We start from the raw sequence: 16,129 nt of genomic DNA, 5'->3' as shown, positions 1-16,129 counted from the left end.
AATTAATTAAAATTTAAAAAAATAATTTTCATGACAAAAAAAAAAAAAAAGAAAGAAAGGTAAATTCTCAAAATATTCTGTTGGTCTCCTTTTGGAGCTCCTGTCCCCTCCAGGTCTTTCTAGCTCCTCCTTCTTTCATGAGGTTCCCTGCACTCTGCCCAAAGTTTGGCTATGAGTCTCAGCCTCTGCTTCAATACTTTGGTCAGTAGTCTTTCAGAGCCCCTCTGTGGTAGGCTCCTGTCCTGTTCCCTGAATTCTCCTGCTTCAGATGTCTATCACATTTGCCCTTCTGGATGAGGATTGAGCATCTTTCCTAGGGTCTTCTTTGTTGTTTAGCTTCTTTAGGAGTATAGATTTTAGTATGTTTATCCTATATTATATGACTTACATCAGCTAAATTATATACCTGAGAATGTTTTTATAGTAACAGCCACAGCTTTCTGTAAGATGCCACATTGAAAAACATTTACTAGCATTATTACTATTTTAAAAAAATTCTTACACATTATTAAATGATTCCCACAGTCAAGCTAATTGGCCATATCCATCACACCATGTGGATATGGAGAGAACACATAATATCTACTATCTTTGCAAATTTCAAGTAAATAACATTAACATTCTAACTAAAGTCCCTATTGTGTACAATAGCTGTATATTCATTTATATAACTAAAATTCTGTATCCTTTGACCAATATTGCCCTGTTGCTCCCATCACCTCTATATCTCTGGAAACAATTTTACTCTCCACTTTTATAAATTCAGTATTTTTTAAGAACTAGTACTGTATACATAAAAATGCTTTACATATAACAAAACTTTTTCTATGATTGCTTAACAGATACATAAACTATAGGAAAACTTAACACTGATTATGAAATGGGAATTTCACTAGAAACATGTTTATGTAATTATTTTAATCATATATGAACTTCTACCAAAAAAGCAGTCAAAAATAAAAAGAATTAAAGAAAGAGCAAGTTAAACCAAGAATGCTAGATATAAAGACTGAGAGAGCAAATTCTTCCTACACAATACCAATTAGAAAACCTATAAATGTGAATCATTTATCTCCGTGGTCATTGTGGCTATTTATGAAAAGATTACCTTCTCAAAGTTATAAATGCTATTATAACTTTAAAATCAGGTTTCAATTCTGCAAGGACAAGAGTTACAGTTTTCTATATTCTTCAAGGCCACAAAATGTTAAAAAATTATCAGATTCTGGTGAAAAAATAAAAGATTAAAAAATAATGCAAAGCCTGGCACAGTGGTACACACCTTCGATCCCAGCACTCTGAGAGGCAGAGGCAGGACAGCCTGGTCTACAAACTGAGTCCAGGACAGACAGGGATACACAGAGAAACCCTGTCTCAAAAACAAAAACTAATGCAAACTTAAAATATCTTCCACATTCTACTTTAGGAGATATTTTAGGTAACCATTTAAGGTAACTTCTGGAGCCTGATGAAGTGGCTCTCAATAGGTAAAGGGACTTACCTCATAAGCCTGAGAACCTGAGTTCAAGCCCTGTAAACCACGTAAAGGTGGAAGGATTGACCTAATGGAACATAGCTGCCCTCTGATCTCTACATGTACCATTAACACAGGCTTACACACAATACTGATAAATTAAAATAATTCACAATAAAAATAAAATGACTTGAAATTTTACATAATACTTAATGTAATGGTGATATATAGTACGTAATACAACTCCAAAAATTTGTTATTATATGAAATTCAATTTCTTTTTCTCTCATTTTAAAATTATTTTACCTTTTTATTAAGTAAATGTGTTATTTTAGAACAAACTTCAACCTTGGCAAAAAAAAAAAAAAACAACTTCATTCTCCAGAAAAAAAAAATCATAAAAATAAAAATATATTAATAACAGATATTTCGAAGATTATTATTTGCAAGGGAAAACCTTATAAAATATGTGAAATTAATTAAATTTCAAGATTAAATCCAACTATATATTTTAATCTCACTATTCAATATTCTAACTTATCAACATATTCCCACAAAATAAAAATGAAATAAATTATTGTCATCTCTCTAAGTCAGACTTCAGAGTACCAAGTTTAAATTAACATAAAAGCATTTAACTTTTTACACACTACCAACACACACTTGTGAACTCACTTGGGTAAATATGGATCTTTCCAACAGCAGCAGCAGTTTCTACAAAGTTATTTACCTTGTCCTGGCTTTGCAGTTACAGCTGCTCCAGCAGATGGCGGCTCAAACTCCTGTCAGTTACAATAATGTTTAAATTATACAGTGCCCTATTACAATGTAAAAGTTGTAATGAAAAAACTGTCGTATCAGTTTTACCTTTGCTTTCTTTGAGTCTGGATCAAACCTTTCAAGAATTAACTTAGCTGTCTTATAAGTTTCTTTTTCCATGACTTCTTCAAGCTACAAATAAAAAATTTCCATAAATTGTTATATTTTGAAACATATACCATTTATTTTTATAAATCTTTTTCAAAGGTATTAAAGTATCAATCTTGAAATTAAAGAAGAAAAAGCCACCCCTTTTTTTGTACTTATATCTAGCAAATGTATCTAAATCAAAAGATGTCCTGCAATCGAATAATTAAAATCCAAGCTTTTAAAATAGCTTCTAACCTTTAATACGTTGCTTGTATTTTAACAGCTTTACTGAGAGGAAATACCAAATATCGCTAATTGTTTACATATAATGAGGAGAATAATTACATGCACCAACTTCAATAATGGAATGTGCAAAAATCTATCAGCCATCATTATTGGAAGTTATTAGACATGACAAGCAAATGACAGGCAATTCCTCAGATTTATTTCCTCATAGCACTTAATGCTATTAATTTAAGAAGGTCGTTAGCCAAGAGCTTTACAAAATAAAATCTCTGTGCCAATTAACTGCTGTCAGCATCGATTTTAGATTATTTATTAGCAGAAGCAATTAGCTTACTGCAAATGCATGAAAACTCACTAACTGGGAGAGCAGCCACAGAATCTGCTCCAATGACTCAAAAAGCGAACATTCTTCCCTCCACCCTTTACTTAGATTCAAACAACTTTAGAAGAAAAAACCAAACACCCAAACACAGAATTTAAGTAAAAATTTTCTTGAGTTCTAAGCTCACATTAGGGGCTGTAATTAAAATACTTCATTGTTATAGCACTTTATTTACAATGTTCTCAAGTCACTTATTTTACAGCCTAATACAGGGGCTCAGTTTTAAAAGTAAGTAATCACTAATAAAATATCATTTCAGCAGTTATGGTCTAACATCAGAAAAAGCTGAACTTTAGTACAAGTCAGTCATGACAGATAACTAGTATACAATATAAAGTGCTTTTGGAAAAATTGGAAAATGACCTTTTCCTTCTCGGTGACCAATAACCACTCATATTCACTATATGTCCTGTCTATTCCAAGGACACTTACTTATTTTAAAAAGCAACCCAGACCATATTCATTTACTTAAAGCATAGTTTTAAAAGAAATACCCTGCCACATTGAAGTTAATAGATTCCCCACTAAATGTTTAGCATTTAAGAAGCTAAGTCCTTAGATGAATGATTTATAAATCTCAATTTAGTAAAACTATTTTACTAGTTATTACAAAATTATAATAAGTTCTCAAGAAAAGCAATGTCAACTTTCTAACGTAAAATCCATTTTGGACTGGTGAAAATGAGGAATGGAGGTAAAAAAGCGTATCATGGATTACATGCCCAAATCAACATCATCATGAAATATTAGAGAATCAAATCTCTGATGGGTAATGACTTTTGGACCTGTGTTGTTCAATAGAACTCTCAGTAAGGACAGAAATGTTCTACATTGGCACAACAGAAGTCAACTAAGATGAATATGATGAATATGGTAAGCTCTTAAAATGTTGCTTCGTGACCTACAAATTAAGTTTACAGTTTTGTTTCACTATAAATCATGAAAACATAGTCAAATGTGGCAAGTAGCTACTGATCTGGTCAGCACAGCTAAAGATAAAACCTACTGCCAGGTTTACAACAATTAACATATTAAGAAAATTAAGCCAGTCTCTGAAAAACTGTATGTTTTCTCCTGTATGCGATTACTAAATTTAATACACACACACACACAAACCATGTTTACATACATGACATGAAGAGAAAGCGGAGCTGCCTATAGGAACAAAGGGGACTAATGAAAGCAAGGACAACAGGGGATATGACAGGAAAATATGCTTAAAGTACAAAACATGCTTGTATGAAATGGTCCTTATAGAACATAAGAAATATATTAAGTAAAGGTTTTTAAAAGATAAAAATGTTTTTAAAATTTAAAAAGATTAGATACAATTATAACCCTTAACAGAGAACTCCTAGTCAAAACGCTATTTCAACAACTGCAATTACTAGTAGATCTGTCAACAGTAAGCATTCACTTGTACTTTTATGTTCTATGTTTCACATATTTATCTTAAGTAAGATAATTTTGAAGCACTAATAGGAACAATCCCATTATCCTCTGTTTTTTCAGCATGTTTTTATTTAAAATTATTTTTATGTAATATGCACCCCTGTCAGGAGGTACTGTGCCACCACAGGCAAGTGACCACGGGCTGAAACCTCTAAAGTCAGATACTAAAAAACAAAAACAAAAACAAAAAATTGTCATCAATTTAAGTTGATTACCTCAGTTATTTGTCACAGCAACAGAAAACTAATACAATTTTTTATGTTCTAGACAAAAGTACACTAAGCTTACCATATATAGATTATGTTTTATTTTATGAGTTTCTACATACCAGCAGCAATTACCAACATTTCCAATTCTAACAAATGTGTAAAAGACAAACACCAAGATCAATTCACTTATTACTGATTTCTATATGCCAACATCATACCGCAGCCCTTTTGTCTTATTCTTAGTGCTCTTTCCAAAATATATATATATATATATTATATATATATATAAAATATATATATATTTTTTTATATATATATAAAGTATATATATATACTTTACTTAACTAGTCTCAGAATGGGATCAACATTGCTGGTGTAAAGTAAAAGACACTAAGAAAAAAAATTCTTATTCCCTCTTGCTTTAGTCTGTTCATGTTGAATTTGTCTCCAACAACTAATATTAATAATCTCTCTCTCTCAGTCTCTCTCTCTCTCTCTCTCTGCCCCTCCCCTCCTCTACCTCTTGGAACCTAAGAATTAACACAAGTCCATGGCCCGTCCATTTGGGCTCTAATAAAGAAGCTGGGTACTCGGCTTATACCTTCTATGTCTCATTTAGTTCTTCAATACAAATTATTTACTTACTTCTCGGCCTCCAATTACCATAAATTCTCAGAATTTCAAAAATCCACACACCTAAACTTTTTCCTGTGTATTATTAACTAAAAAAAAAAAATTATAATTTAATTTCAACATTAAAACACTGTCAAAAAGTGCTTCTGGGAAAGCACTTTAGTGGTATAATTCATAAGCATCAATTATCCAGTTCTTAACTTATTTATATAAATTAACTTTATATAAAATTTAACTTACTATCTTTTTCTTCTGGGACTTTAAATCATCCAATGCTTCATCTAGAAAACAAGATTTAAATCAAAGCTATATCAAATATTAATATGCTTAGATATGAGCCTCAATCATCATAAATAAACTACATGACACAAACACATGAAAATGTTCATGATTTATCTAAATTACTCACATAGTAGAGATTAAAAACTATTTTAATACCTACAACTGTATTTCATGATTTAAAAAAAATTTAAGTGAACTTTATATAGACAAAATTCTTCTCCCCCCCCCCCCCCCCCCGAGAAAGGGTTTCTCTGTGTAGCCTTGGCTGTCCTGGACTTGCTTTGTAGACCAGGCTGGCCTCAAACTCAAAGATATCCTCCTGCCTCTGCCTCCCTGAGTGCAGGGATTAAAGGCTTCCACCACCACACTCAGCTGACAAAATTCTTAATATTTTTTCAGAAACAATACTTTCACTTCTCTTTGAACATTCCAGCCACTTTAATTTACATATACCAAATCTCCTTTTATATACTGATAATAAAAATATTATTTCCATATTTTAAAAAATACAGACTTGTGAAAATCTTTATTATACCTGAGAAGAGACTTTTAAAAATTAAAGATTTCTAAAATTTGCATACTTACTCAATTTGCCATAACAGAACATGAAGCAGCATGTCAAAAACTATCCTTTAAGTCAGGTGTGCTGCACCCTTTTAATCACAGCAAGAGGCAGAAAGATCTCTGTCTTTTCAAGTCCAGCCTGGTCTACATAACAATTTCTAGATGCCAGGTCTACATAGTAATAAAATAAAATTTTAAATAAAAATAAACAATTTTGGAGAAAAAAAAGGAAAGGTTGAAGAGATGGCTCAAAGATTAAGGGTACATGTTGCTCTTGCACAGGACCCCAGTTCAAGTACAAGCACCCACATTATGGCACCATCATTCTTAATCCCAGTTCCTGGGGATCTGATAGCTCTTCTGACCTCCACAGGCCCCAGATACTCACAGTACACATACATACATGCAGGCAAAAACACACACTAAATAAATCTTTAACAAAAAAGAACCCCTTTATAAATACATTAAGTTTCTAGTTTTTCTATAGAAATGAAATACATAATTAGCAAAAATAAAACTCCTGCAAGTTGGTCCCTGGCCTTCACATGTACACTATGGCACATGTATGTCCACGTACAAACACAATAAATAATAATGTAGTTTTTTAAAAAGAAAAAATCAATTTACTATATAAGACTATATAACAGTTATCAGTACACATTTGATCTGGTAATCAAATTTAGTGTATTCAAGGAGCTGGAGAGACAGCTCATAAGTTAAGAACATCTTGCATACGACCAGAGTTTGGTTCCCAGCACCCACATCAGGCAGTTCACAATAACCTGTAACTCCAGTTCCAGTGACTCAATACCCTCTTCTAGCCTCCACAGCAGTTGTACATACATGTAGCATATAAACACATGTAGGCACACACACACACACACACACACACACACACATATAATAAAACTTTTTAAGTAAAATAATTAAGTGTATTCAAATAGTATTTGTCAGAGATTAAGCATGTAATCATATTTAAGCAGAATAGTGTTTGCCAAATAAGGTGGGCAAGGAAAAGTATTGAAAGAATCAAAAGTATCTGAAAATAAGTGGTTACTTGAGGTAGAACACATATCCTAAACTGGAAAGAAGTAAGATCATTTGCAAGGAATGTGTTTGTATCATCTATTTATACAACCTTGTTTACATACTGAAACAAAATAATTTTGAAACAAGTAACACTTATAAAACTACTAGAAACTTTATATTTTATATTACTACTTATTAATATTTCTAAGTATGATAATGTATTACATTTATATTTTCTTTTTATTTATTTATAACACTTTATATTTAAGTTTTATTTCTCTATTGTAAGATATTCTTCAAAGCAATATAAGCAGTGAGGAAGGTGAAGGCAGAAACAAAATTAAGATAGACCATGAGTTGATAACTGTTTAAGTAGGCTAATAGGTATACAAGAGTTCAGTAGAATACACTTTTGTACGGTTAAAAAAAAAAAAAAAAAGAGCACACCAAATAGAAAGTTCATTTAAGATAAACATATACATCTTATTGAACACAGAGAAGCTGAGCAGTGCTTAGCTAGAGCCTTCACCCTAGTGACAACTATTGTTCATGGTACTGGATGGTACTCTGCACAGTGCAGAGGAGAAAGGCCAATGCCAACCTAGCTGTAAACCCTGTGGTCTACAATGATGACTTCTTGGCTTGACAGGCTAGTGCAATAATGGCACAAAAGCTGTAGAAGTAACCAATCACTCTCTGATTGGATTTAAGGCCCACTCCAGAAGATGGACTGACACTACTCAGGTGTCCAAAAACCTGAGAAGAGAAAGGCCATGGACCTAGGAGAAAACCAAATACTATTTTATTTGTTCTCCTAAAGCAGCAGTTCAACCTATACGTCACTGACCCCTTGGTGGGGAGGTGAAATGACCCTTTTACAGGAGTTGCTTAAAGCCATCTGTATATCAAATATTTATATTATAATTCATAACAGTAACAAAATTAGTTATGAAGTAGTAACAAACATTGTTATGGTTGGGGGTCACCACCATGAGGACTGCATTAAGGAGTCGCACCATTAGGAAGGTTGAGAACTACTGTGCTAAAGGAACATAGCAATAAAAATGACTCGTAATGACATTCTGCTATACACATAGATCAATCAGTACCTCACTCAACCATCAACGGAGAAACGTTCTCTTGTAGTAGATGGGAACTAACACAGAGACGCACAACTGGACAAAAGTGCAGAGAGTAAGGAACTTTGAAACATTCCATTCTAAATGGGTTGTCTTCATCAAACCTCTACCCTTAGGGCCCAGGAAGCCATGTGGTAGAGGCAGTGCAGAGCTAGAGGGGACAGATGGCACCAAGGAAACAATGTCTTCCAGACAGAATAGGGCAGATGCATATATGAATTCACAGAGACCTGTAGCAGCATGGACAGGGCTTGCACAGACTCAAGCCAGGCATGGTCTCAATGCTGAAAGGTAGATGTGGACACGATCTCTCTGACCTAGCCCAAAGCTATATCCAAATGACATCATCTTGCAAAGAAAAACTTAGTTTCCTCCAATGGAGTCTAACTGGGCATATTAGCCACACTTTAGGGTAGGCCCCATGTGCAGCAGTAGACAGTCAACACAAAATGAACTCAGAGGTATTTTTGCAGACTTTTTGTCTCATATTTGCTTTGTTTGAACATTTGTTTTTTTGTCTTACCAGTCTTTTGCTTGTATATTATGATTTCTGATTTTGTGTTTTTATGGATTTTTTTTACGTATCTGAGTATGTGTGTTTCTTACGATTGTTCTTTGTTTTTGCTTTTGTATTGTTTTTCTAATTGCCTATTTGTTTTCTAAAGAGACACAGAAAAGGTGTGGATCTGGTGGATGAAGAAGTGGGGAGAATATGGGAGGAGTTGAGGCAGAAAAAACAGTGATCAGAATATATTGTCTGAAAAAAATTAATAAATGTTTAATTCTGATTGAGATACTTTCATTTTGTTTTTCAGGACAGGGTTTTCCTGTGTAGTCTTGGCTGTCCTAGAACTCATTCTGTAGACCAGGCTGGCCTCAAACGCATAGAGATCCAACTGTCTCTGCCTACCAAGTGATGCCATTAAGGGTGTACATGCACCAACATAGCCTGGCAAGATACGTTTTAAGACATGAAAAAAAAAAAAACTTATACATATATAAAACATATACAGAAGCAAATTTTTGTATTTGTATATTAAAACAAAGCTAAAGGGCTGTGAGGTTAATGAGAGTAATACAGTTACGAGAAAAGGCCAGAGAAATCGCTCAGTGGTTAAAAGTACTGACTGCTCTTCCAGAGGAAGGTTTAACTCCTAGCACCCACAGTACCACTCATAACCATCTATAACTCTGATCCTAAGGGATCCAATGACCTCTCCTGCATTCCACAGGTACCAGGCACATACATGATGTACAGACATACATGCAGGTAAAACACCCATACATAAAAAAATGAATAAAAAGAACAAGAGTATGTATACTACATTTTACTGTGTACCACTGTTTCCCACAAAGATTAATTTAACAAATTCAATCTGTTTTAACTTAAAAAAGTCTGTTGTGTTAAAAAAAAAAATCTAAACAATACTCATGAACATTGTTATGTTGTATAGCAAACAATTCTCATACTTATCATACTATCATCTCAAAAACAACATCATGACTGGCTCATAAAATAGCATTCAGTAAGATGAGTTTGTCTGTTTATTTACTATATATTTTTTAAAAAAACACGTGGAACTTAAACTTACTATTTCTCTCTGTTCTCTTGGAAAAGAAGAAAATAAGCACAGTTCTTATGGTCCAGATGCTAGAGAGGAAGCAAAATTCAAAACAAATCCGTCATTACAAGAGGTGAATCAGAATCCAAGATGAAAGTAACAGTTCCAATTAGAGTTAAGTATTTCTCTCTACACATTGAAAATCAAACATACTATGTTCTGCCAAGGAATACCAGACACTTGCCTGAGCTTTCAATAGAAGAGTGCTCAACCTAGGTTCCATGAGCCTTCTGAGGGTTCCCCTTAGAATTATAAAATTGCCTTTCTATGTATGAATACATTTCTCTAAAGAAACCATTGCTTTTGTCAGTTTCTGAAAGGTCAATGAATCAAAGGCATTAAAAACAGTATAACAGATTTTTTCTATATTTTGTTTTATTTTCATTTATGTGTATGTGTCTGTGTGTTAGTATGTACATATGTGTGGGGATGCCCAAAGAAGCCAGAAGGTGTGTAATCACCTGTAGCTGAAGTTACAGTTGTAAACCTACTAACATAGATTCTGAGAACTGAATTCAAGTTCTCTGCAAGAGTAGCATAAGCTCTTAACCACCAAGCCATCTCTCCAACATCAAAAATGCTAAGTATCAATATCAAAAACTTTTCCTATAATTTCCTTGTGTTAACAGGCAAGCGTATTTTGCTTTTCCAAACCTGAGCATTATTACATAATCTCTATCATTTAACATTAGAGATATCTTCTTTATTCAACAGAATAAGCTATCTAGAGAAAGAAAGAATTAGGAGAAAAATCCTTACTTTCAAATAAACGCTTCATAATAAAATTTAGCTAAATAACTCCTTTTAAGATTTTATGATAATAATTCTTTAGCCTTTGCACTACTAATATATCCAATTATATAAAAAGAATTAAGAGAAACTAAAAAAAAAAAAAAAATCCTATCACAAGTTTGTCAAGGTCATTTCTTCAATTCAATGTCAATATAGAAAACACTAGGCCAGCCAAATGACAGGGTTAAAGTGCTGTGAAAAGCTGACAACTTGAGTTTAATCCAGAACCCACATAACCAACCCCACAATATTGTCCTCTGTCCTCCACAAGTATGTCGTGGCATATCTGCAACCCTACACACACATATACAAACAAATGAAAAAATTAAAAATTAAATGGACCATTGTAAGCAATGAAATTGAATCAATAATAAATCTCTCAAATCAAACAGGCCCACGTGGATTTACTACTAAATTCTACTTGACTTTTAAAGAACTAACACCAATGCTTTTTAAACTACTCCATCAACTAGAAAGAAAAGAACACTACCAATTTTTTTATGAAGCCAGTATTACCCTGATAACAAAAGCAGAAAACAGTTATAGGCCAGTCTTCCTAATGAACACAGAAACATTTAAAAAGTTCAACAAAATATTTACAATACAATTCAAAAAAAGAGTCAAAAAGATCATCTGCCATGTCACGCCAGTCTTGTTCAAGAAACGTAGAAATGGTGCAATATACACAATCAATAAATATAATGCATCACATTACTGGGCTCTAAGACAGAAATCATGTGACCATCTCAGTAAATCCAGGAAAAGCTTTTTACAAAGTCTAATACCCCTTCATGAAAAGAAAAAAAGCTCTGAGTATAATAATAATAATAATAATAATAATAATAATAATAATGCTATATAAAATGAACCTATAACCAACACTATACCAAATGAGAAAAACTCTAAAAGTATTAGCTAAAATCAAGAGCGAGAAAGGGTGTCTATCCCTACTCTGATAGAACAGAGTGCTGTCTAGTCAGCTACAGCTAAGACAAAACACTATACGACAGGCACACAAAAAACAAGAAAACGAAACTTAGAGGACCCAAATATAAGCGCACACAGTGACTGCCACCTGACTTTTGACAAAGACGACAAAAATATACATTAGAGAAAAGACAGCCTTTTCAGCAAAAGACTCTAGAAAAGCTGGACATCCTCAAGTAGAATGGAAATCAGATCATTCCTTTTCAACACCACAAGCTGAAGAGGTGGCTATGTAGCTAACAGTGCTGGCTGTTCTATCAGGAGGACAGGAGCTCTAATCCAGGCAGTTTACAAACACCTGTAACTCCAGCTCCCAGGAATCCAAAATATCTCTGGCTCTGTAGGCATGTGCACACTCACATATGCACTCACACACACCTACACCCACACCCACACACACACACACACACACACACACGCATGCACACACACTAAAAATAGGTTATTTTTAAAAATCAATTTCAAATGGTTCAAAGACCTTTATAAGACCTAATACTCTGAAACTATTAAGAAGAGAGAGAAGGGAAAACACTTCAACATACAGACTTTCTAAACAGAATTCCAGTATCACAAGAAATAATGCTAACAAGTGACTAACAACTGGATCTCAGAAAACTAAAGTTTCCACACAGGAAAGAAAAACAATTAAGTGGAAAGATGACCTACAAAATGGGAGGAAAATCTTTGCTAGCCATACGTCTTACAGAAGGTGATTATCCAGAATATACAAAAAACTGAAAAATCAAAACACCAAACTGACAAATGGGCTAGAATGAAATGAATAGATAATTCTCAAAAAGTGAAGGATAAAACGGTCAATAAACATATGAAAACTCTTCAAACCTCATTAGCTATCAGAAAAAAATGCAAATTAAAACTACATTGAGATTCCATTTCTCATCCCAGTCAAACAGCTTCTTGAGAAAGAAACAGCAAATGTGCTGACAAGCAGATAAAAAACAAACAAACCCTTATATACACCGCTGGTGGGAGTGTGAGGTAATCCAGTCACGTAAGTCAGCATGGAAGTTCCTGAAAAGCTAAAATTAGATCTACCCTGAGATCCAGGTCTATTAATCCTTTACTAGAAGGTCTCCAGATCAACAGATCAGAGACAGTCTTGCCTCATCATACTCAAACCTTCAAATGGTCCATCACACCCATGCTGATCTATATGGCTGACTGGATGGGACAGAAGGGACAGTTAGACATATCTCAGATTTGGGTCCCTCTCTTTTGACTATCTTTTCCCTCCTGGATTACCTAGTCTGAAAGTCAATGAGTCTATGGTAAACACCTAACAAAGGGCTGAAACTTGCTAAACAATGTGTAAGTGGTATGCCCAGATCTGAGGGTCCCCAAAGACCACCAGGAGCTGGACCACATATGCAAGAGAAAAGAGCTTTATTTGAGCTTAAGCTTGGTCTCAACCATCACCAACACAGGATCAGGGAGGAGAGTCCCAAGCAGCTAGAAGACAGAGTTTAATTGAGGTTTGCACAAGGACTGGGAATGTCCAGTTTAGCAGTTAAACTACTCGGTGACATCCAGCAAGGGCAAGCTTGTTACAGTGTGATTGGCTAACTAACACAATTAACATTGAGAGAGCTGTCTATAGACCTCAGGAATGTTAGGTATTTTCCTGTGCCACGAAAGTTCTACTACAAGGTTGGTGGGCTGTACAGCACCGATGCCCCACCCTGAGAGAAGATACCTTCCCATATTGTGGTTATCTCCAGATTGTTTCTTGAGTGGGATTATTTTATGGTCTTGTCAGCAGTTTAACTAGTGACCTACAGTCTAGTTTTTCTTTTAAAGTCAGGCCTGGTCCTAAAATGAGACAAAATGGAGTTTATGTCCTCCTCTCATAAGCTTAGACATAGAATTGAAAAAATTACCAAAAATGACTAAAACTATACCAGATGTGATCACTGTATTTAGGTTCAGAATCTACTTTGAAAGTGGCAAAACAACTAGCTCTAGCATGATTTATGACTGTGACAAGAAAAACAAATCCACATAGAAGCACAGGTTTACAAGACATGGCCTAATAAAAAGATCTCCAGGAAACAGGCAAAGAAACACAAGAACAGAATGAAGTTACATGAAGGCAAAAATAAATGAAGCAAGCCACAAACTGGATACCAGCAGGTGTAAGCTCTGCAATGACTCTATCTGCTATGATAAAGTTATGATCAGTTAGGCCGTTAAATGACTGCAGCCCAAGCCACAGCTTAACTGTGATTTATATAAGAACAAAGGACTCTGAGACAGAGCCACTCAACTAAGCTGATCCCAACATTTCTTGCCCTTCAGGAACTGTGAGAGACTTAACAAATTTCTGTTATCTTAAGCTACTAAATTCTTGGACAGCTTGCCACATAGCTATTAACTATTGTGGTGATATAATATTGTATCATAAAAACATCAAATAATACTAGATTCCTACATGGTGCTTACAGCAGCTACCTAAGCAGGAAAAAGCCATTGAGCATTGTCTTAATCAAGAGAAAGGAGAAAGGAGAGAAGTTAAACATAATAACAGAAAATCACCATATAATAGCCCCTTTTTATTTGCAGGGAATCTGCCCGTCAAAATGCTACTACCCCACCCAGCGAATGCCTAAAACACAGACGGACTGAATTCTTTACATGGGCAGTTCTCAACCTTCCCAACACTGTGACCTTTAATACAGTTAATACACCTCATGTTGTGGTGACTCCAAGCAGAAAATTATTTTGTTGCTACTTCATAACTGTAATTTTGCTGCTGTTATAAATCATAATGTAAAAATGTGGGATATCTGATACGCAGGATACCTGATATGCAACACCCAAAAGGGTTGTAATCCACAGATTAAGAACCAGTACTATATATATTTTGGTTTTCCTATATAGCATTGCTACACTAACCAGGATTAACTTGGCCTTCCATGTTTTAAGCCCTGATGCTTTCTTTGTTTTACTACTCTTGTATTTGGGACTCATTAAGTAAAAATAAAGGTAATTTAACATAAGAGACTGTAATATCTTAGACATTCCATCTGAAAACCAAGAATAACAGGAAGTGACTGACAGATAAGGTCACATATGGCAGCATGGATGCAACAAAGAGACGACTGACCTTCTGACAGGACAGTGTAATATCAATTTCATCACATGACTCAGACCAGCCAGCAATCTGAGACTCTTTTACTTCTAGAATATTTCACTTAACATTTTTCACATAACTGAAACCATGGAAAGCAAAATCGTAGATAAGGAAGTAACAACTGCACTGTGAGAAAGATTAAGAAGAAAAAAAGTACAGAGAGAAAATGAGACAGGAAAAGGAATTTCAGAGATGGCAAATATGGGAAACCAGAAAATTTTCATGAATATATACGTTTTAAATAGTGCGTATAATTTTCAAACTATAAGAATTAAGATATATTCTCCTCAAACCAAAACTGCCCCCATTTGTGGATAGTAAATCCTTTCAGTTTTTATCAGAACTACTCCTGAGAACAACCAGCTACCTTACAATACTTCATGTGTCCGCTTTCCAAGATTTAAAGAGGCCTTGCTCTTGAAATTGTATTGTTCCCATTCTTTATTCAAAACACAAGTTCTTACCCTTTAGGGCTAAATTTAATGAACTTATTTTGTATTTTATATTAGAATTTAGAAACATAATTACAGTGCTTCAGGAATCTATGTTCGAGTTATCCCGGCAAAGGCCTTCCATTCCTAATAACTAAATGTAATTTATGAAAAAACAGCGACATGGTTTTGAATATATATTGACTTCTGGTTTGAGAATAATAGCACACTCTCCAGTCCCACCCAATTCCAGCCTTAGACTCATTCAAACAAGAATAAAAATAAAAATTTAATATCCTTTTCTGGTAAACTTGAATTGTAGCTATAAAACCCAAACTTCAAAACAGTCACTAAGAGGCCAGCAAGACAAACCTTTCCAAGGGTGTGGTCTACAACCCATATCAGCAACAGTGATAAGAAACATAACTAAAGAAAAGGCAGACATTAAAAATAAATTATCCTGAACTATTTAAAAGAGTAGTGTTTCTATGAGCAGGAAAGAAAAAGAGAAATTTTCTCACTGCCCTGTGAGAAAATGCAGTTGCCTAACCTCACTGACTGGGAAAAGATAAAACTTCTTATAAAAATCTAGATATTAATAAAAATTCCACTCAACCTATAACACAGATGAAACAAATCTCATTCCTGTACCAAAGTAAACATAATATATGCTAAGCCTTTTTTTATTATAAAACTGAAAAAAGTACAACACTACATTTCAAAAATCAAGCTAACTCTTATCAATAAAGTGCACTAAACTTTAAACTAGGAATTTTAAAAAAGACTGCTATACCGGATAAGATAAAAGCTAATCTTTAATATAAACT

At 34.2% G+C, this 16,129-nt stretch overlaps 1 protein-coding gene across 2 annotated transcripts in view; it reads right to left on the bottom strand.

Moving 5' to 3' along the window:
- Positions 1–16,129, bottom strand: part of Lnpk (lunapark, ER junction formation factor) — a 68,058-nt gene that overhangs the window by 35,834 nt on the left and 16,095 nt on the right. For both annotated transcript variants that reach the window (XM_055600776.1, XM_055600777.1), the window contains exons 5-8: positions 9,912–9,970; positions 5,546–5,586; positions 2,342–2,425; positions 2,205–2,256 (exon numbers count right to left, since the gene is read on the bottom strand). In XM_055600776.1, the coding sequence (XP_055456751.1) occupies positions 2,205–2,256; positions 2,342–2,425; positions 5,546–5,586; positions 9,912–9,970 (236 nt within the window). The remainder of the gene's footprint in view (positions 1–2,204; positions 2,257–2,341; positions 2,426–5,545; positions 5,587–9,911; positions 9,971–16,129) is intronic.

The sequence above is a fragment of the Psammomys obesus genome, unplaced genomic scaffold, assembly GCF_907164565.1.
Source record: "Psammomys obesus unplaced genomic scaffold, mPsaObe1.curated_primary_1811, whole genome shotgun sequence".
Taxonomy (NCBI): Eukaryota; Metazoa; Chordata; class Mammalia; order Rodentia; family Muridae; genus Psammomys; species Psammomys obesus.
Note: the sequence above shows the minus strand (reverse complement) of the source record. Positions and strands in the feature narration are given on the sequence as shown.